Genomic DNA, 22,143 nt, shown 5'->3' on the forward strand with positions numbered 1-22,143 from the left:
TATTCAGCACTGATGAGACGGCACTGATATTCAGCACTGATAGGTGGCACTGATGAGGTGGCATGGATATGCAGCACTGATAGGTGGCACTGATATGCGGCATTGATGAGGTGGCATGGATATGCAGCACTGATAGGTGGCACTGATGAGGTGGCATGGATATGCAGCACTGATTAGGTGGCACTGATATGCAGCACTGATGAGGTAGCATGGATATGCAGCACTGATAAGTGGCACTAATATGCGGCACTGATGAGGCGGCATGGATATGCAGCACTGATAGGTGGCACTGATATGCGGCACTGATGGGGCGGCATGGATATGCAGCACTGATAAGTGGCACTAATATGCGGCACTGATGAGTCGGCATGGATATGCAGCACTGATAGGTGGCACTGATATGCAGCACTGATGAGGTAGAATGGATATGCAGCACTGATAGGTGGCACTGATATGCAGCACTGATAGATGGCATTGATATGCAGCACCGATGAGGCGGCATGGATATGCAGCACTGATAGGTGGCACTGATATTCAGCACTGATATTCAGCACTGATAGGTGGCACTGATGAGGTGGCATGGATATGCAGCACTGATAGGTGGCACTGATATGCGGCATTGATGAGGTGACATGGATATGCAGCACTGATAGGTGGTACTGATATGCGGCACTGATGAGGCGGCATGGATATGCAGCACTGATAGGTGGCACTGATATGCGGCACTGATGAGGCGGCATGGATATGCAGCACTGATAAGTGGCACTAATATGCGGCACTGATGAGGCGGCATGGATATGCAGCACTGATAGGTGGCACTGATATGCAGCACTGATGAGGTAGCATGGATATGCAGCACTGATAGGTGGCACTGATATGCAGCACTGATAAGATGGCATGGATATGCAGCACCGATGAGGCGGCATGGATATGCAGCACTGATAGGTGGCACTGATATTCAGCACTGATGAGACGGCACTGATATTCAGCACTGATAGGTGGCACTGATGAGGTGGCATGGATATGCAGCACTGATAGGTGGCACTGATATGCGGCATTGATGAGGTGGCATGGATATGCAGCACTGATAGGTGGCACTGATGAGGTGGCATGGATATGCAGCACTGATTAGGTGGCACTGATATGCAGCACTGATGAGGTGGCATGGATATTCAGCACTGCTAGGTGGCACTGATATGCAGCACTGATGATGCAGCACTAATGAGATGGCACTGATGAGGTGGCATAGATATGCAGCACTGATAGGTGGCACTGATATGCAGCACTGATGAGATCGCATGGATATACAGCACTGATAGGTGCCACTTATATGCAGCATTGATGAGGTGGCACTGACATGCAGCACTGATGAGGCGGCATGGATATGCAGCACTGATAGGTGGCACTGATGTGCACTAATTAGGCAGCACTGACTGGCATCACTGCTGGGCACTGCTGGGGCTGCACCGATGATCAGTGCCCTGATTACCTGTACAGTCTCCCCTGTGAGGAGATGCTTCTGATCGTCTCTCCTCTGCTCACCCTCTGTCAGTGTAGAAGTAATACTCTGCAGAAAGGAACAGCAGCCATACTCTGCAGAAAAGAATAGTAATAATGCTCTGCAGAAAGGAATCAAAGAAGTACTCTGCAGAAAGGAATAGAAGTAATACTCTGCAGAAAGAATACTACTAATGCTCTGCAGGGGGCAGTGATACTCTCTAGAAGGGAATAGTTATTCTCTGCAGCATAGGATAACAGTGATAATCTGCAGGAAGTTATAGTAGTAATACTCTGCAGTAGGTGCAGTGATTGTAGGTTGGGGGCGTGTCACTCTCTCCAGCTCCTCCCTCTGCTCATCCTAGGACCGTAAAAAGGGCGGGGCTCTCCACGTGGCCCCGCCCCAGTATCGGAGAGCCCAATCATCTCCCAAGCACGCTTCTATTTTTGTAGTTTGTCCTTATACGTTTATGTTACTATAGTAACTCGGCCGCCACCAATCACGACGCAGCCATTGCTTAATCCCGCCCACTGGCCGAGACTCCCTGCAGCTGTCAGCGCAGTGCCCATGCTCCTAAGTGTCCAATCAGCGGCCCCATCTCTATACCAACAGCCAATCCATGGCCTGGTTTCTTGGTGTCCGGTTGTTGCTTTTGTTGCGAGCCGGGATTGGTGAGTGAGAAAGTTCCTGTGACCAATGAGCGGCGGAGTCAGGAAACTTCCGGCCAATGAGGGTAGAGCCGTGTGTGTGCAGGCAGAGCGGCGTGCGGCGTGATGGAGGGGATCGAGGTGGAAGTGAGAGCCGAGACCGGAGCCTTCTACACGGTGAGTGAAACTACCCGAGGGGGAGGGGAGAGTACCGGGACAGGGCCTACTCCTAATCTCACAAATACCATCCCCCACCATAATCTCTGTACACCCCTCCCCCATACCTACCACTGTACCCCAATACTGACCATCCCATCCCCCCCCCCCATAATCTCTGTACACCCCTCCCCCACACCTACCCCAATACTGACCACCATCCCATCCCCCAACACCCCCCCATAATCTCTGTACACCCCTCCCCCACTCCTACCACTGTACCCAAATACTGACCACCATCCCATTCCCCCAATACTGACCACCGTACCATCCCCCACCATTCCTCCTCACCCCCCCCCCATAATCTCCGTACACCCCTCCCCCACTCCTACCACTGTACCCAAATACTGACCACCATCCCCCACCACCCCCCATAATCTCTGTACACCCCTCCCCCACTCCTACCACTGTACCCCAATCCTGACCACCATCCCCCACCACCCCCCATAATCTCTGTACACCCCTCCCCCACTCCTACCACTGTACCCCAATCCTGACCACCATCCCCCACCACCCCCCATAATCTCTGTACACCCCTCCCCCACTCCCACCACTGTACCCCAATACTGACCACCATCCTATTTCCCCCCAATACTGACCACCGTACCATCCCCCACCATTCCTCCTCACCCCCACCATAATCTCTGTACACCCCTCCCCCACTCCTATCACTGTACCCCAATACTGACCACCCCCCTAATCTCTGTACACCCCTCCCCCACACCTATCACTGTACCCCAATACTGACCACCATCCCATCCCCCACCACCCCCATCTCTGTACACCCCTCCCCCACACCTACCACACACTAATATGCCCCCCCTACCAATCCCCCACTCTACCCCAATGCTGACCACCATCCCCCCCCCCATTGCTGACCACCGTCCCCTGTCCTCCCCCCTCCCCCCATTGCTGACCACCGTCCCTTGTCCCCCTCCCCCCAATACTGACCACCATCCTGTCCCCCAATACTGCCCCCTGCCCCCCGTCACTTCCTGTCTATCAGGGCGGGGACACTCTCACCTCCTCTCTCTCTGTCTTCCAGGGTTATGTTCAGGATGTTCACGAGGAGACCGTCACTGTGTCCTTCCCCAACAAGTGAGTACACATGGCAGGGCCGGGTCTATGGATATCAGGAGTCCATCGGGGGAGGGGGGACTCCACCATTGGGATTTCTATCAGCCCCACCAAGGAGAACTGGGAGATCCCATGGAACACCCCAAAGTGACCCGGAACACCAGTTGAGGCTCCCAAGGGGTAAAAGAAGCCAGCAGGCGGCAGCCTAGCGGATAACTAACACCCCCCCCCCCATGGGGCCCTCGACTTCCTCCACCACCCCCCCATGAAGGGACCTTCATGGTGGGATCACCAAAGATGACCACCAAGGATGCTTTTACTAGAATTTGTCTTGTATCTTTTTTTTTTTTTTTCTTTTATAATAATCCCTGGTGATCCTTCCAATGATGGTCCTTGTTTAGGCATTTCCTTTTATGAGGTGACAACGTCGGAGCATGTTGTCACGGGACATGGACAGATGTTGTCACACTATACCAGGAAGGGACCTTTGTGGTGGGATCACCGAGGATACTTTTAATGGAAGTTGGCTTGAATCTCTCTTGACGATCCTTTCAAAGATGGTCCATGTTCAGGCACTTCCTGTTATGGGGTGGCAGCGATCTCCCACTTGCTCTCCTACGTTGTCACCCTGTCACTGTCCTAAATGGTGACCAGGAGCTCCCAGTGAAGGCGGCAGGAAGAAGGTAATAATGTCATCCTATCAGGATTTATATCTCCTAACTTTGTGTCTTACCCTTCCCCCCCCTCCAGCTCCTTCCCCGAAAGACAAGTGCCCATCTGTGAAGTGAGACTACCGCCCCCTGCTGCTGAGAGTCTGGAGATTTCCGAGGAGGACCAGGTGGAGGTAATGACCCGCCACAGCGAGACCGATACGATTGTACGTAGGGGTGGGTGTGTATTAGAATGAATGTAACCTGTAAACTTCCTCCCCCAGGTGTTGTCCCACCCCAACGATCAGGAGCCCTCCGGTTGGTGGTTGGCTCAGGTCCGGATGATAAAGGGCGATGTGAGTACGCGGGGCACTCGGATTTGGGGGCGGGGGGGCACTCAGATTTCAGATTTGGGGGCGGGGGGGCACTCAGATTTCAGATTTGGGGGCGGGGGGGGCACTCGGATTTCAGATTTGGGGGCGGGGGGGGCACTCGGATTTCAGATTTGGGGGCGGAGTGGGCTGCGCACTCGGATTTCAAATTTCACGTCTCGCTGTCCTCTTCGATTCCTCAGTTTTATGTGATAGAATATTCGGTCTGCAACGCCCCGTACAACGAGATCGTCACCGCCGACCGCCTGCGACCCGTCAACCAGAACCAAGTGGGTCGGATCTTCTTCAAATACTGCCTGCCGATCCCAGAGGACCTCCGCAAAATGTGAGTTGGAGCGTGGTGATTGGCTGGAGTGTATGGGCGTGGCATGTTATGGGTGGGGCTATACAGCAACCCTGCCTTTTTTTAAATATAGGGTCCCCCCCCCTATTATTATTATTTAAATATTTTATTTTTTGGGGAGGGGTGAGGAAGAAATCTGCTTTTAAAGCCCCGCCATCAACTTTTTGTGGCCTCTCATAGTCCCCACTTACCCCTCCTTGTCTCCTGTTGCTCTTCATACATCTCAAAGCCCCTCCCAATCAAATCAGCTTCCTCCTGAAGACACCCCCCCCACTTCATACACTTTAAAGTGCACCCCACTTAACCCCCCCCCCCATAAACTTTTGCTGCCTCCTGTAGCTCTTTATGCATCTCTAATTGACTACTCCCCCACCCCCCCCCTTTCAGTAGCCCCCCCACTTCCCCTCCATTGACCTCCCCATCACCCACTTGTCTCCTATTGCTCTTCATAAGTCTCAAAGGGTCTTGGCAATCTTCTTATACCCTAGACCAGCGTTTCTCAACTCCAGTCCTCAAGGAGCCCCAACAGGTCATGTTTTCAGGATTTCCCTCAGATGAAACGGCTGTGGTAATTACTAAGGCAGTGCGACTGATCAAATCACCCGTGCAAAATAATGGAGAGCCTGAAAACATGACCCGTTGGGGGCGCCTTGAGGACTGGAGTTGAGAAACACTGGCCTAGGCCAGTGATTGGCGAACCTTGGCACCCCCCAGATGTGTTGGAACTACATTTCCCATAATGCTCATGCACTCTGCATTATAGTTGAGCCTCATGGGAAATGTAGTTCCAAAACATCTGGGGGTGCCAATGTTCACCAAAAGCTGCCCTAGGCTAATGACCAGACAAAAAATGGTGGGCTGTATAAGGGATTTAGTGGCAGTAAATAAAGTTTTTACTATCCAAAGTTAAAACAACAACAAGGGCAGAAGATTTAATGGCAAGATGAAAAAAATCACTGTATTTGGCCACTAGATGGCAATATGTATAATCATTGATTATGAAATTGAAAATATTGTATTTGGCCACTAGATGGAGCAAAGTATAGGAATTTTGATGATATGCAGCTCCCTCTAGTGGCCAAATACAGTACTTTCAAATAATCAATTCTACATTTGGCCACTAGATGGCGATGCAGTACTTTCAATTTAATAATCAATTATACGTATCGCCATCTAGTGGCCAAATGTAGAATTGATTATTTGAAAGTACTGTATTTGGCCACTAGAGGAAGCAAAGTATAGGAATTTTGATACGATATGCAACTCCCTCTAGTGGCCAAATACAGTACTTTCAATTTAATAATCAATTATACGTATTTGGCCACTAGAGGGAGCTGCATATCATATCAAAATTCCTATACTTTGCTCCATCTTGTGGCCAAATGCAGTACTTTCAATTTCATAATCAATGATTATTCGTATCGCCATCTAGTGGCCAAATGCAGTGATTTACATTCAAACCGCACTGGATTTTGCCTATTTGGTCTCTTGCCACACCATGAATGTACATTCACCTACATAGGGTGGTTATGTGACTTCTTAATGAGTCGGCTACCTTTTTGTTGGGAATTTAAAGTGGAGGGCCACCCTGAAAAAAAAAAAACATACATTAAAAATTTAGAAAAAAAAAATGATTTTTTTTTTTAACTTGCCAGAAATGCCTGCTGCTAGGCACATCGTCCTAATCTGCCTCTTCCTCTTCCGCGGAGATCTTCTGTTTTCTCTCCTCCGTGCGGCGTCTTCTGGGTAATGGGTCGCGCTGTGTTCTGGGAACTGTGTGTCCCAGAACACAGCGCGCCCTGTTCACAAAGCGCTGCGTGACTCGCGCAGTAGGAAATGGGTAGTGAAGCCGCAAGGCTCCACTGCCTGTTTCCCTTATCCAAAATGGCGGCGCCGGGACCAGAGAGCCGAGGGACGGGTCAGCCTCGGGTGGCCGACATCACAGGCGCCCTGGACAGGTAAGTGTGCTTATTAAAAGTCAGCAGCTACAGTGTTTGCAGCTGCTGACTTTTAACTTTTTTTATTTTTTTTTAAACCGGCCCTCCTCTTTAAACTGCATTTCTCTTTGTATATTTTTGGTATTGGTGGTCTGGGGGGGGTGGGGGGAGACACTCCTTGATCAGCAAATAACAACATGTTTTTGTCCTAAATTGCGTTTTTTTTTCCCCCCTTCCTTTTTTGTCTTTGTAGTTCAACCAATGTGGAGGTCCACAAGGAGTTTAAGAGAGTGGTGGGGGCCAACTGTGTCTTTATGGACAAAACTGGAACTGAACTTGTTGTACTGGTGAGATTGGATCTGGGGGGGGATTCACATTAGATGGGGGGCCTTTTAGAACTGGTACCTAACGTCCCTCCTTCTTCCCCCCCCTTCTTTTTTTTTTTTTTTTTTCCTCAGTCCACAGATGAGACAGTCCTCAAACGGTCGTCCCTACTCAGCGACATCCACCTACGTGCGCTACGTACCAAACTCAGGTTCATCACCCACAACGAGGAGGCAGCTAAACAGCTCGAGGTGAGGGGGGAGGGGTTTGCCTTCCTCCTGAAGGGTGACACACATAGAAGAGGGCAAGGGGTCTGTCCTCCTCCTCCCTCCTCCCTCCTCCCTCCTCCTCCTCGTACATAGAAGAGGGCAAGGGGTCTGTCCTCCTCCCTCCTCCTCCCTCCTCCTCCTCCTCCTCCTCCTCGTACATAGAAGAGGGCAAGGGGTCTGTTGTCCTTGTTCTCCTCCTCCTCCTCCTCCTCCTCGTACATAGAAGAGGGCAAGGGGTCTGTCCTCCTCCTCCAGGGTGATGCACATAGAAGAGGGCACGGGTTGGCTGATGCCTGTAGAGGGAGGAGGGCGGGGGGGGCACGGGTTGGCTGACGCCGGTAGAGGGAGGGGTGGCACAGGTTGGCTGATGCCGCTCTGTCATTACAGGTCAGTAAGGCAAGGGGTTTGTCCTCCTCCTCCGTAATGCACATAGAAGAGGGCAAGGGGTCTGTCCTCCTCCTCCTCCAGGGTGATGCACATAGAAGAGGGCACGGGTTGGCTGATGCCTGTAGAGGGAGGGGCGGGGGGCACGGGTTGGCTGATGCCTGTAGAGGGAGGAGGGCGGGGGGCACGGGTTGGCTGACTCCTGTAGAGGGAGGAGGGCGGGGGGCACGGGTTGGCTGACTCCTGTAGAGGGAGGAGGGCGGGGGGGGCACGGGTTGGCTGACGCCTGTAGAGCGGGGGGCATGGGTTGGCTGACGCCTGTAGAGGGAGGAGGGCGCGGGGCATGGGTTGGCTGACGCCTGTAGAGGGAGGAGGGCGGGGGGGCACGGGTTGGCTGACGCCTGTAGAGGGAGGAGGGCAGGGGGGCACGGGTTGGCTGACGCCTGTAGAGGGAGGAGAGCGGAGGGGGCACGGGTTGGCTGACGCCTGTAGAGGGAGGAGAGCGGAGGGGGCACGGGTTGGCTGACGCCTGTAGAGGGAGGAGGGCGGGGGGGGCACGGGTTGGCTGGCGCCGGTAGAGGGAGGGGTGGCACAGGTTGGCTGATGCCGCTCTGTCATTACAGGTCAGTAAACAGATTGCGGTGGCGTATCGAGAGGAGTTTGCAGTTCGGGAAGATCTGATTGGTCTGGCTATCGGGGCACACGGGGTGAACATCCAGCAGGCTCGGAAAGTTCCCGGAGTGGCGGCCGTTGAGCTGGACGAGGACACGTTTACATTCAGGATATACGGAGAGGTGATGCTATGTGATTATTGGTGGAGTGCATACTCTGTAATGGCGGTGAAATAATAGTTAGTGGTTTTTGTCTCCTTCCGCAGTCAGAGGAAGCCGTTCGCAAGGCTCGGGGGTATCTGGAGTTCTCAGAGGCCTCAATGGACGTCCCGAAGGCTCTTGTGGGTAAGTGGTGTCCTGTCAGATGTATTATAGTATATGTATGAGAGAGCTCCTCCTCCTTTTTTTTTTTTTTTTTTTCTCTTCTCCCTTCCCCCTTTGTCTATTGAGGAAGTTAGAAAGTTGTATAGTGTTGGGTTATACTGCCCCCTATAGAAGATGTGGACACTGGCAAACGCATCCAGGGTTACCTCTCCTCTACCCATCATACCTTTTGTTTTTTTATGCTGGTGTCCTAGGAAGAATCGGCCGGAATTTGAGCTGTCGACGGACAGCTTTACCCCATAGGGTGGTGCTTCTTGTCTGTAGGAGTAGCTTGGCTGGGGTAAGGAACCCTTCCTAGTCTTGCACAGGGACAGCGCGATGTTGTGATGTAGAACTTTTCACCTTTTTTCTCCAGAGATAATTTTTGTATTTCGCCTTAATCAGAACATCATTCATTCTTCTCCCATCTGTGGAGATCCAATTCCTCATAAGAAGGTCCGTTTTTTTTTTTTTTTTTTTTTTTTTTTTTTTTTCTTCCCCTCTTTTCTCACCCCCCCCCCCCCCCCCATTATCTGGGCTGAGCGTCCCATCTTGCTGTCACTGCTTCCTTTCCTGATGGTCCACCTTATGGCAAACCAATTGGGCAATCCTTGATGGCTCGGGCACCCCATCATTCAAGCTAGTGGTGTTTGAGAACAGCTTCCACCTTCTTCTGCCTAGGTGCGCTCTTCTGGATCTTTTAGTGCCTCTTGAAGAATTGTTGGGCATCAGGCTGCGGTTTCTCAGATCTGTAAGGCTTCCACCTGGTCCTCTGTTCATACCCCACCCAACCCCCCCCCATCCGATGGAAGTCCAGGCCTCCTCTGATGCCAGCTTTGGATGTAGCAACCTTGAGGAGGAACTCTATACAGTGCAAGTTCTGATGGGTGTTTGTGATCCTGTTTAGTGTTTTGTTGTGTTCTCCACCCCTTAGTTGGATTGATTTTGGATGTGTCACCTTTTTATGACTTCCATTAGAGACTTTCTCGATAGATGATAAAATAAGTTTGCCTTTTCTTTTTCTTTCTTTCTTTCTTTTTTCTTTCTTTCTTTTTCTTTCCTGCTCTTGGTATTGCTTTGCCATGCTTAGGAGTAAAAGGGGCGAGGCCTGGACCGGACTTCAAATGATTTCACATTGTTGCGTGTAAATATCCGTTATAAATGATCTCTGGGACATTTGGGAGGGGGGGGGGGGAGTATAAACTTATTGGATCTTCAGAGAAGTAATTAAGCCAAAAGTGGTTTTGGCCTCAAGGTTACCATGTATAGAGTTGGGGGTAGTAGTAGTATGCAAATTTTTTTTTTTTTTTTTTTTTTTCTTCGGTCGCAGATTTGTAAGTGAGGGGGTTGTAGTTTTGGGGTAGAGTGGGGAGGGACTGCATTATGGGGCTTTGGTGTGAATGGATTGCAGTGTGCGTGTGCGTTTTTGGGCCGAGGGGGGGGGGGGGGTGCAGTGTGTGGGTTTTGGGGCTGAGGGGGTTGCAAGGTGTGGGTTTGGCGTGTGATTGTTGGTTGTATTTTATGGAGGAAGGGTGTGGTCTGTTGCATTTAAAACCCCATACACACTATACAAAAGTATGTAGTGCAAGGGCCTGATTGCATACAAATTTAATCTCTTTAGATTTACCAAAACCATATAATATAATATGGAGGTAAAATCTTAAGACAAAAATCTGCAAAAAAAAAAAATCTAATAGTGTGTATGGGGGTCTAACGGAGTGCTGCTTGCAATGGTAAATACTTTCCTTTTTGGGTCTCTTCAATGCAAGGCCCTTCCCAGCACAACCTTTTTCCACCTAAACCATCCCCATCCGTCCCTCCTTAGTGCAGACCCGATCCAAGGGCCCCTTCCCGTATTCACTGTACATGAATGTCCGGATAAGCTGGTCACCCATAGGAATGAATGGGGCCGCAACCAGGGAGGTCTTTACTGGAGAGGCTGGATGGGGCCATAGAGTGCCGCATTTGACTGGCTGGCGGGGGTTTGATTAATTTAAGGGTGAAGTCCCAGTAAAATCCTCCTCCTTTTTTATAGAGCTTGATCTTGTAGTGGAATCGGTGTGGTGTCACTCCTGTCATTTCATGCGTGGGGTTTTTTTTTTTTTTTCTTCTTCCAGGAAAGGTGATCGGGAAGAACGGCAACGTCATCCAGGACATCGTAGATAAATCCGGTGTTGTCCGGGTGAGGGTGGAAGCCGAAGCAGATGCCACAGAGGAGACCAAAGAGGTAAAAATCCATTCACAGCTCCGTGTTTATGGAGAAATATCAGCGCTCAACCACAAGTCAGATAAGATACAAGGCTCCTCCCCCTTTCTTCCTTCTCCCACTGACCACCAATGTAAGGGACATTCTTCCCACTGACCACCAATGTAAGGGACATTCTTCCCACTGATCACCAATGTAAGGAACATTCTTCCCACTGATCACCAATGTAAGGAACATTCTTCCCACTGATCACCAATGTAAGGAACATTCTTCCCACTGACCACCAATGTAAGGGACATTCTGACCACCAATGTAAGGGACATTCTTCCCACTGACCACCAATGTAAGGGACATTCTTCCCACTGATCACCAATGTAAGGAACATTCTTCTCACTGATCACCAATGTAAGGGACATTCTTCTCACTGATCACCAATGTAAGGAACATTCTTCCCACTGATCACCAATGTAAGGAACATTCTTCCCACTGATCACCAATGTAAGGAACATTCTTCTCACTGATCACCAATGTAAGGAACATTCCTCCCACTGATCACCAATGTAAGGAACATTCTTCTCACTGATCACCAATGTAAGGAACATTCTTCCCACTGATCACCAATGTAAGGATCATTCTTCCCACTGATCACCAATGTAAGGAACATTCTTCTCACTGATCACCAATGTAAGGGACATTCTTCTCACTGATCACCAATGTAAGGAACATTCTTCCCACTGATCACCAATGTAAGGAACATTCTTCCCACTGATCACCAATGTAAGGAACATTCTTCTCACTGATCACCAATGTAAGGAACATTCCTCCCACTGATCACCAATGTAAGGAACATTCTTCTCACTGATCACCAATGTAAGGAACATTCTTCTCACTGATCACCAATGTAAGGGACATTCTTCTCACTGATCACCAATGTAAGGATCATTCTTCTCACTGATCACCAATGTAAGGAACATTCTTCCCACTGATCACCAATGTAAGGATCATTCTTCTCACTGATCACCAATGTAAGGGACATTCTTCTCACTGACCACCAACATAAGGAACATTCTTCTCACTGACCACCAATGTAAGGAACATTCTTCTCACTGATCACCAATGTAAGGAACATTCTTCTCACTGATCACCAATGTAAGGGACATTCTTCTCACTGATCACCAATGTAAGGAACATTCTTCCCACTGATCACCAATGTAAGGAACATTCTTCCCACTGACCACCAATGTAAGGAACATTCTTCCCACTGACCACCAATGTAAGGAACATTCTTCCCACTGATCACCAATGTAAGGAACATTCTTCCCACTGATCACCAATGTAAGGAACATTCTTCTCACTGATCACCAATGTAAGGAACATTCTTCCCACTGACCACCAATGTAAGGAACATTCTTCCCACTGATCACCAATGTAAGGAACATTCTTCCCACTGATCACCAATGTAAGGGACATTCTTCTCACTGACCAGCAATGTAAGGCCGCGTACACACGCGGGGACTGTTCGCTGAAACTGTCCGCTGAAACCAAGTTTCAGCGGACAGTCCGCTCGTGTGTGGGCTTTCAGCGGACAGTTTCAGCGAACAGTCCGCTGAACAAGGTTTTTCGGAAATTCCGAAAAACTGTCCGCTGAAATCTTGTTTCAGCGAACAGTCCGCTCGTGTGTAGGCTTGTTCGTCAAACGAAGTTCCGCGCATGCTCAGAAAGGATTTACACGCCGAAAGTTATAATGCAGTGTATAGGATGTCGTCTTTTTCGTCCCGTCGTACGTGCCGTTCACGTCATCGCGCACGGTTTCAGCAAACTGTTCGTCCGTCGTGTGTGGCCATGTCCGTCCATGCTAATTTTGAGCGGACTGTTTGCCGAAACTGTTTGACGGACAAAGTTGGACGAACAGTCCCCGCGTGTGTACGCGGCCTCAGGGACATTCTTCTCACTGACCACCAATGTAAGGAACATTCTTCCCACTGATCACCAATATAAGGGACATTCTTCTCACTGATCACCAATATAAGGGACATTCTTCTCACTGATCACCAATATAAGGGACATTCTTCTCACTGATCACCAATGTAAGGGACATTCTTCCCACTGATCACCAATGTAAGGGACATTCTTCTCACTGACCACCAATGTAAGGGACATTCTTCTCACTGATCACCAATGTAAGGAGCATTCTTCCCACTGATCACCAATGTAAGGGACATTCTTCTCACTGACCACCAATGTAAGGGACATTCTTCTCACTGACCACCAATGTAAGGGACATTCTTCTCACTGATCACCAATGTAAGGGACATTCTTCTCACTGATCACCAATGTAAGGGACATTCTTCTCACTGATCACCAATGTAAGGGACATTCTTCTCACTGATCACCAATGTAAGGGACATTCTTCTCACTGATCACTTCTGATGATCCCACTGTTGTCTCACCTCTTGTCTTGCAGGGTATGGTGCCGTTCTTGTTTGTGGGGACTCAGGACAGTATCAGCACAGCGTTGGCCCTCCTGGAGTACCAGATCTCCCATCTTCAGGTCTGTCTGTCTCTCTCCTTCTACAACGAATGGAATGGTCCTGTTCCTGCCCTCAGGACTCTGTGCATTTTTTTTTTTTTTGTTTTTTTTTTTTGTGTTTTCCTTTTTATATCAGGCTGGAGGCACACATTACTGCCATATTGTATAAAAGGCAGAGGCTGACCATACACTGGAAAAGTTAGACTAGTTCACCCTAATCCTATTGCAGGGATCTTGGTGGGATCCCTGGCAGATATAACCCATGGTGTTTGTATTAATACCAGATTCTATTTGTACCATTCATGGGTTATCATGTGACCAGCTCCCGCGCTCTATCATGTGACCGATTTTGTGCCTCATGATTGGCCCAGAAGTCCATAGTGATGTGTTCTAGCCGGTTTGTAGCTTTTATTGCGCCCCCCCCCCCCCCCCCGGTTCCTGGGGCCATACGCAGCAGCGTGGGAACGAGGAGGAAAGGTGAGTAGATGCTGCTGGGGGAGGGGGAAAGGGTAAGGGACTCTTCTACCTTTCCCTGCATGGGTAAAGGAAAGTGTAACTTTTGAGATAAGTGACCATCTCCCAAAAATGAGCACGAAGGACAAAGGCTTCAATAGTGTGTTATCTTTTTCAAACACAGCTCATTTATTGCATGAAAAACTTTCAGTTGGATGTACAAAAACCTCTTGCTGGCAATAAAAATTCAAAAAGTGTCGCTCCGCCCGACATGTTTCGTCATACGTGACGTCTTCCAGGGGCACCGGAAGTGCGGGTGTTCATTTTGAATTAGAATTTTTATTGCCGGCAAGTGTTTTTTTTATATGATGGTTATTTGCATCAAAGAAAAAAAATTTTACTCGATAAATTGCACTATTGGAGCCTTTGTCCTTCTGTTTGCTCCATGCTCATTTTGGGAGGTTGTACCTTCGAGGAAGGATGACTGATGGTGGCCATTGAGTGAGGAGGACGCCGCCCAGAGTTTGTTTACACACTTTGAAACTGGGATCCGTCTCGGACCCCGCAATGAGCTATATCTGCTGGTGTGTGTGTGTGACCTCGCTACTAACACAGGAGGTCTACTCCTTCTGGTAAGAGGTTTTTTTTTTTTTTTTTTTTCTTCTGGCGTTTGCCTCACGGAGGGATTCATGTTTTTAGTGGCAGTGGAAACCCTGAAAAATCTTTCCAGATCTGTATCGCCGTGGAGACCTTGCATTGCCATCTGCTCCTCCTCAACCTGTAGCCCCAAAACTAAAAGGGATAGGTTTTGTGCTCTTGGGTGCTCCTCAGAAGGAACCATCCCTGGAGGTCCCTGTGCTCCCCTAGATTGTCAGAACATGCTGGGATCCTTCTGCCGGTACCCCTTGCTGAGCATAGCGTACCTTCAGAGGCATCCATGAGACCTGATCACCTGGAGACAGGTCCTCCTTCCATGACTGCAGAGGAATTCCCTGACTAAGCCCATTTACAAGCAAAACGCGTTAGTTGGAGTCTGCATCTAGCAGGAAATGTACTCCTCCTTTTTAAATTTAGACTTTTGGTCTTGGCAGCCGTGCAGCTAAATTTTTATTTTATTTTTTCTTCCCAATCTCCCTGGATATGGGAGTGGTCTATGAGGATCCTGTGTGTGTGTGTGTGTGGGGGGGGTTATGTAAGGTTATTCAGGTCTAGGTCAGTTCCTGTGGCAGGCATCCGCTTCTTAATCTAGAATTGTAATCGTGTAGTATTTGCATGAAGGACGTTACTGTCCTGCAAAACGCATCTCCCTCTGCTCTCCCGGCCCTTATCCCGGTAGTCACCCCTGTGTGTCTCTTTCCCTCCTCCCCCCCAAATCCAGGAACTGGATCAGCTTCGGATGCAACGCCTGCAAATTGAGGATCAGCTGAAGGGCCTGGGAGGCGGGGTTCGCATTGGCCCCTCCCGGTTGGAGAAGGAAAGGATCGGAGGGCAGCTAGAAGGAGGTACCACCTTCGCCTCTGTCGCCGGTAGAGGCCGAGGAAATTACGGTGGGTTTTAGCGACTCTGCTGATAAAATGGGGGGGGGGGGGGGGTTATGAGGTTGCTAAACGCAATACTTTATATTTATGGTAAAAGAGGTTTTATTGAGGAACCTGTAAGGTTTTCCGGATTTTATGATGTCCAGAGATAATTTTCAGAAGCAAAACGGACTTCCTGTTCTATAGAGTTCTCTTAACCCATTCCAAGGGCTGGCCAGTTTTCTACCATGCAGGGCGGAGCTTATTTGATGACCTCGTTTCTATATATATATATATATATATATATATATATATATATATATATATATATATATATATATATATATATATATATATATATATATATATATATATATACCCAGCCAGAGATATCACTAATTTTTATTTTTTTTAGCATTTTATAAGGCTGAGCAATTTTCACAAGGAGGTTGGTGGCAGCATTTGATTATATATATATATATATATTCACCTTTTGGTTTAGCTGCAGCCATGTAACTACAAGTCCCAGTGTAACGGAGTCTCAGGCTTCCTCTGCTCAGGTCTTGTGCGGTGTGTCTGTATGGATTGTTACTGTCTGGCTTTTTTTTTTTTGTTTTTGGCCCTTGCAGCTCCAGGGTCTGGGGACCCGCATTACCCTGCTCGGAACGGCGGTGTTGGTGGTGGAAACCGGCCGAGACCGTCCCGCAGGAGAGTCGCCGATGAAGAGAGAACGATATTGGGTGATCAGGATGTGGGGGCTGGGCACCCGGTCCAGAATGGAGTAGGTAAGTGGCTACCTCCCTTCTTCTTCTAGCCCCAGTTGAGATTTACATACAAGTGATTGAGCTGTGTAGCTCTATATGGGAGATTCCATTAGAGAGTCTGAAAGCAAACAGTTTGTGCAAATATATATGGCTGGTCAACCAAACAAACACCATATGGTGTGTGCTGGTTAGTGGTGCTATATATATATATATATATATATATATATATATATATATATATATTATAATTTTTTTTTTTTTTTTTTTTATTTCACTGAGGTGGTTACAGGCCCCTTTTTTAAGCTTTGGAATGCACTTCTTCTTTAGCATGAACTGCAGCATTGGTAATGGATTTTTTTTTTTTTTTTAACTACAGACTTTCTCTTATCCAATTACAGTATGGGAAGGTTCTGATCCTGATAGTGACCCATCTGTCCTTTTATGCGTTCAGAAAGGACATTTCTCCCCACCCCCACCTCCACCAAGGGGGACACAAACAATGGCCTGACTGATCAGAGCAGGGCTCTGCTAGTAGGAGGTACTGACCATTAGGTCAGCAGGGGGGCCCCGGCTGTCAGGAAGGCTATGTGGGGGCCCTCATGGTTTTTTACTTTCAAAATATTTTATTTTTAAATGATATACAATACAGTTTTAGTACGTTATATTTCATAAACAATAATGAGTGGAAAATGGCAGCTTGTTGAAGGGGGGGGGGGGGGCATTTATCAAATAGTCATATAATGAGAAGAGCTAAATACATCCCTACTAGGCCAGTCAAAAAGAAAAATCTTGATGAGGCATGACACTTGAAAGGTGGAGATATCCCTAATACCCCCCCCCGGTACCCCTAACGGGTTCACACTGCACCGGGAAATAAATCCCTACCACCTCCCGCCCCTGGGTCTAAAAAAAAAACATCCAATTAGAGAAATTAAACGGAAAGAAAGTTTCCCTAGCCACTTAAGCCCCGGACCATTTTGCTGGCCGAAGACCAGACCACTTTTTTGCGATTCTGCACTGCGTGGCTTTAACTGACAATTGCACGGTCGTGCGACGTGGCTCCCAAACAAAATTGACTTTATCCCCCCCCCACAAATAGAGCTTTCTTTTGGTGGTATTCAATCACCACCTGCGGTTTTTATTTTTTGCGCTATAAACAAAAAAAGACCGACAAAGTTGAAGAAAAATGCATTATTTTTGTACTTTTTTGCTATAATAAATATCCCCCAAAAATAATATAAAAACAAACTTTTTTTATTTTATTTATTTTTTTCCCCTCCGTTTAGGTCGATACATATTCCGCAAAAGTTATGTTTTGCAAAATGGGGGATAGTTTTATGGCATTTTAACTTTTTTTTTTTTTTTTTTTGTTATCGTGACTAGGGCTGAAACAACTAATCAATTATGAAATTAATCGATAACTATTTTCATAATCGATTAATCGGCCAGTAACAAAATGGGGTTAAAGTTAATGAGCCTGATGATATTTACCAGATTGACCCTTTAATAGTATATACACTATATATCCTCTCATAGTATATGCACTATATCTCTCCTCTAATGGTATATACAGTTATATATCCCCTCTAATAGTGTATATACAGTATATCTCTCCTTTAATAGTATATGCAGTATATATCCCCTCTAATAGTATATACAGTATATCGCTCCTCTAATGGTATTTACAGTATATCTTCAATAGCATATACAGTATATCTCTAATAGTATATACAGTATATCTCTTCTGTCTGTTATTCTCAGAGTGGATTCGATATTTTGCTCCCTAACCATATAGTTGGTTATTTATATTCACCACTGCATATAGAGATATTTAAGAGTAAATTGCCTTTTTTTTTAAACTTTACATATTTAACTAAATTATACACCACGCTTTTTTTTTTAAGGTGATTAATCGAAACAATAATCAGTCAACTAATCGATTATGAAAATAATCGTTAGTTGCAGCCTCGTGACTGCAACATTACGGCAGACACATCGGACATTTTTTACACATTTTTGGGACCATTGTCATTTTATACAGCAATCAGTGCTATACAAATGCACCGATTACTGTGTAAATGGCAGTGAAGGGGTTAACACCTACACTGTCACCTAGTGGTTAAGTGTGTCCTAGGGGCGTGTTTCTAAGTGGGGGGGCGTGGCTGTGTGTGACACGTCACTGATCTCTACTCGGGATCACAGGGAGCAGAGAGACCAGGGACACTGTCACTAGGCAGAACGAAGAGATGCTTGTTGTACATTATCATCTCCCTGTTCTTCCTCCCACGTGAGACGATTGCGGTGAAATGCATAAGAACTACAATTTAGTTCTTTGTTATCTGCTGCTATTTCTAATTAAAAAGTATAAATGTGCAGCACATTAGAAGTAAACACTCTCTGAGACACGTTCAGCTCGGCTACTTCTAACTTCTGATTTATTGGTGGACGGTGTTAATATTTTATACAGAAAGATAAGTCATTGCTATGTCAGTCTAATTGGTACATCTTATTGGTTAAAATACAAGAGAAATGAAGAAACTTGATGCTTGAAGTTTGGTTGAAGCTGGTTCTGTTATCTCAAATGCATTCTTCTAACGCGTGGGATGTAGGGGGTACCCGCCATCTTTAAGAGCCAATCTGTATACTACATAATAAGTAAGGAGCGTAGAAACCTGTATACACATAAGCAAATAGACATTTTCTGATTTTATCATTATGTACATTAGATTCCTTCACAGCGGGAGTCCATGGGACCCGCGGTCTGACTCGCGGAGGTCCCGACCGGTGCCCGCGATGGCACGGCAGCAGGTACGCCCATTTGCCTGTCCGTGCCATTCTGCCGAAGTATATCGGTGTGCGCCGGTCGGCAAGTGGCTAGAGTCATTTCCAGGTACCCAAGAACAGGGAATAACAGAAGATGTAGTAAAGAGAAAAGGGGGGGTGTCTAACCAAAGACTGTGTGAGGGTGGAAGCCGGTGGGACACCGTGAGGAAGAGAAATCCCTATAGATTTAGCCCATGGATCCCAGGTTCTTTCAAACTGCAGGGTCGAGTCAGATGGGATACTGGCTAATTTTATTTTTTTTTTTTCTTGAGTCATTATCCAAGAGGTTTTCCTTCTGACTTCCAAGAGCGAAGGGCTTGGGTTTCTTCCATGCTTTTAGCTATTGTGAGTTTAGTTGAGTTTTAATGTGTCCTATCGGACCGTTTTGTCGGATATTCCGACTGTGTGTGGTCTGCATCGGACTGCTTCTGTCGGAATATCCGTCGGACCAAGTTTTTCAACTTGCCGGTAAAATTTTCTGACAAAATGCTCCGATCGGACATACTCCGATCATGTGTAGCCTACTCCGACGGACAAAGTGCCACGTGTGTTCAGATCAAATTCCTAAACCAAAGCTATTGGCTACTAGCCTGAATGTAGTCCCATCGTAACGAAATAACGTCATCCCGTTATGTACAATCGGATTTTCCGACAACTTAAGCCTCATACACACAATCGGACTTTGTACAAACTTTTCCGTGGACTTTTGTACAAAGGGCGTGGTCCACAAGTTTGTATTGCATACACACGGTCTGACTTTTTGACAACAAACACGAACGTGGTGACATCACAACGTACTGACGCCACTTCAAAAGAGGACGTTCAATGACTCCAGCGCCACCGTTGGTCAACTTCTGTATTGTAGTCTGATCTTTTGCATTGGTTCTGAGCATGCGTGTTTTGTACCTTGTACAAAAGTCCGATGCTTTTGCATACACGCGGTTGGACTTTGCTCCATCGGACTTTTGTTGCCAGAAAGTTTGTCCGTTCGCACAGCCAACAAAAGTCCGATGAAAACAGAAAAAGTTTGTCCGATGGAGCGTACACACAGTCGGATGTTGCTCCAAAACAGCTAATTTGCATGTTTGTTGTCAAAAAGTCCGACCGTGTGTATGCAACATCACTTCCGGACCTCTTCCGGTATTAATCCGTCGGAATTACTCCGACGGATTTGGTTGTCGGAATCTCCGACCGTGTGTAGAAGGGCTAAGACAAGTAGGATCCGCGGTTGGATATATGGCAGCTAGCTTAGTGGGAGTTAAATGCCACCTGGTTAGAACTGTTGGCTTCCATCAGGGAAAACCTTAAGAATTCCCTTGAAGGACTTTTGAGCAGGCCAAATGCCAGGTGTCCAGGTCCCAGTTGCGTTTTGGAGATCGGATTCCCAAGCTTCCATATAGGAAGATTCTGTTGTAGGGTGAGTGAGGCATGTGTAAATCAGAGAGATACCTCCCTTATGCTCCATGGCTTGGCCACACCAATTTTCATATTTCCTGAATTGGGGCAGTAGTGGCTTGTCCTTCCAAACTTGGGGTAGAAATAGTGGTATTTTGTTGAAGCTGAGTCTTTCAGAGTCTGGGAGCTTTCTTTTTTATTTTATTTTTTATTTATTTTTTATTTTTATTTAATCTTTTATTTTTTGGCGTAGTAACTAAAGTTTATAAGACCAAAGAGTCAAAGTGTGCTATACGGTATAGTCCCTTGTCCACCAACAATTGAAATGGTTTTATGTCTAAGCCGGGGGGGGGCGGGGTTCCGGGTTATTAAACAGATGTACAAGACTACGAGGGGCCGTCCTGTGGAGACAAGGGCCGGATGATTTCTTAGCCCTTGTACACACGGTCGGACATTCCGACAACCAAATCCGTCGGATTTTGTCCGAAACTGTTGCATACACACGTTTGGACAAAGTTGTCGGAAACAGAACGTGGTGACGTTATTTCGTTACGATGGGACTACGTTCAGGCTAGTAGCCAATGGCTTTGGTGTAGGAATTTGATCTGAGAATGCGTGGCACTTTGTCCGATCATGTGTAGAGAATTCCGATCGGACTTCATTTTGTCGGAAAATTTTACCAACAAGTTGGAAAACTTGGTCTGTCGGATACTCCGACGCAAACAGTCCGATGCAGACCACACACACAGTCGGAAAATATCCGACAAAACGGCCCAATAGGACACATGCCGTCTGAATCTCCGACCGTGTGTAGAAGGGCATAGACTGTCCCATAGCGCACAGGATTGCGGTGTGTATGTGGTGTTTTTTTTTTTTTTTTTTTTTTTTTTAAGGTGGACACCACAGAAGATATTCCAGGGATAAGTGGGGTATTACCTGTCTTGATATTGATCCAGTCTGGTTTCTCAGACTTTGAGCAGATCATGGAAAGCTTTGCTAATCTAGCAGCAGCTGTATAATATTTGTATGAGTTAGGGAGGCCTAGTCCTCTCTTGCTTCTATGAAGTAACAATGTGTGTTGGGGCAATCGGGGAAACCAGAGGTACCCCAGGTGAATTTTAAGTATTTTGCTCTGTAGCTTTCTTTCAAGTGATTTATCTTTATTTATTATTTGGGATGAAAAGAGATCTAAAATAGTATATAATTTTTGGGAGCAAGGTCATTTTGATCGAATTGATCCTACCTATCCAGGAGAGTTTGTGTTTGGACCAGATCTTAAGGTCATTTTCTAATTTCTTGTATACTGGAGGGTAGTTGTGTGTGTGTGGAGAGTCTTGAAGCGCGCTGTCGGGGTCGATGCCCAGGTATTTGAGCTATCATTCCACTCAAATTTGAATGACTGTTTTAATATGGATACGCTTGAGAGGGGAAGCGAGATGTTAAGGGCCTGTGATTTTGTGTAATTTACCCTTTTTTTTTTTTTTTTTTTTTTTTTTTTTTTAGGCCTGATTTTTTTTTTTGAAAAGTTTTTTTTTTTTTTTAGAACTTGACAAATGTTGGAGATAGGTTAAGTCACAGATAGGATATCATCTGCGAAAAGTCCGCATTTATGAGTTTGGTCTCCACAAGAGAGAGACCCCCTTTTTTATATTTGGATTTTGTCGAGTGGCTTTCGCCAATGGCAAATATGAGAAGGGGAGAGCAGACGCTCCTGCCTAGTGCCCTGAGCTATAGTTATTGGTAT

The 22,143-nt window shown here is 46.9% G+C and overlaps 1 protein-coding gene across 1 annotated transcript in view; it reads left to right on the plus strand.

Annotated features, from left to right (window-relative positions):
• Nucleotides 1-2,159: 2,159 nt before the first annotated feature.
• LOC143961917 (RNA-binding protein FXR2-like) overlaps nucleotides 2,160-22,143 on the plus strand; it is a 31,593-nt gene continuing 11,609 nt past the window's right edge. The window contains exons 1-13 of the mRNA XM_077471253.1: nucleotides 2,160-2,322; nucleotides 3,407-3,459; nucleotides 4,189-4,282; nucleotides 4,373-4,444; nucleotides 4,663-4,805; nucleotides 7,014-7,107; nucleotides 7,219-7,335; nucleotides 8,361-8,531; nucleotides 8,615-8,693; nucleotides 10,829-10,938; nucleotides 13,382-13,468; nucleotides 15,279-15,447; nucleotides 16,047-16,202. Coding sequence (XP_077327379.1) covers nucleotides 2,272-2,322; nucleotides 3,407-3,459; nucleotides 4,189-4,282; nucleotides 4,373-4,444; nucleotides 4,663-4,805; nucleotides 7,014-7,107; nucleotides 7,219-7,335; nucleotides 8,361-8,531; nucleotides 8,615-8,693; nucleotides 10,829-10,938; nucleotides 13,382-13,468; nucleotides 15,279-15,447; nucleotides 16,047-16,202 — 1,396 coding nt within the window. The 5' untranslated portion in view covers nucleotides 2,160-2,271. The remainder of the gene's footprint in view (nucleotides 2,323-3,406; nucleotides 3,460-4,188; nucleotides 4,283-4,372; nucleotides 4,445-4,662; nucleotides 4,806-7,013; nucleotides 7,108-7,218; nucleotides 7,336-8,360; nucleotides 8,532-8,614; nucleotides 8,694-10,828; nucleotides 10,939-13,381; nucleotides 13,469-15,278; nucleotides 15,448-16,046; nucleotides 16,203-22,143) is intronic.

The sequence above is a fragment of the Lithobates pipiens genome, unplaced genomic scaffold, assembly GCF_037356315.1.
Source record: "Lithobates pipiens isolate NorthernLeopardFrog02 unplaced genomic scaffold, aLitPip1_a1.2 Scaffold_8, whole genome shotgun sequence".
Lineage (NCBI taxonomy): Eukaryota > Metazoa > Chordata > Amphibia > Anura > Ranidae > Lithobates > Lithobates pipiens.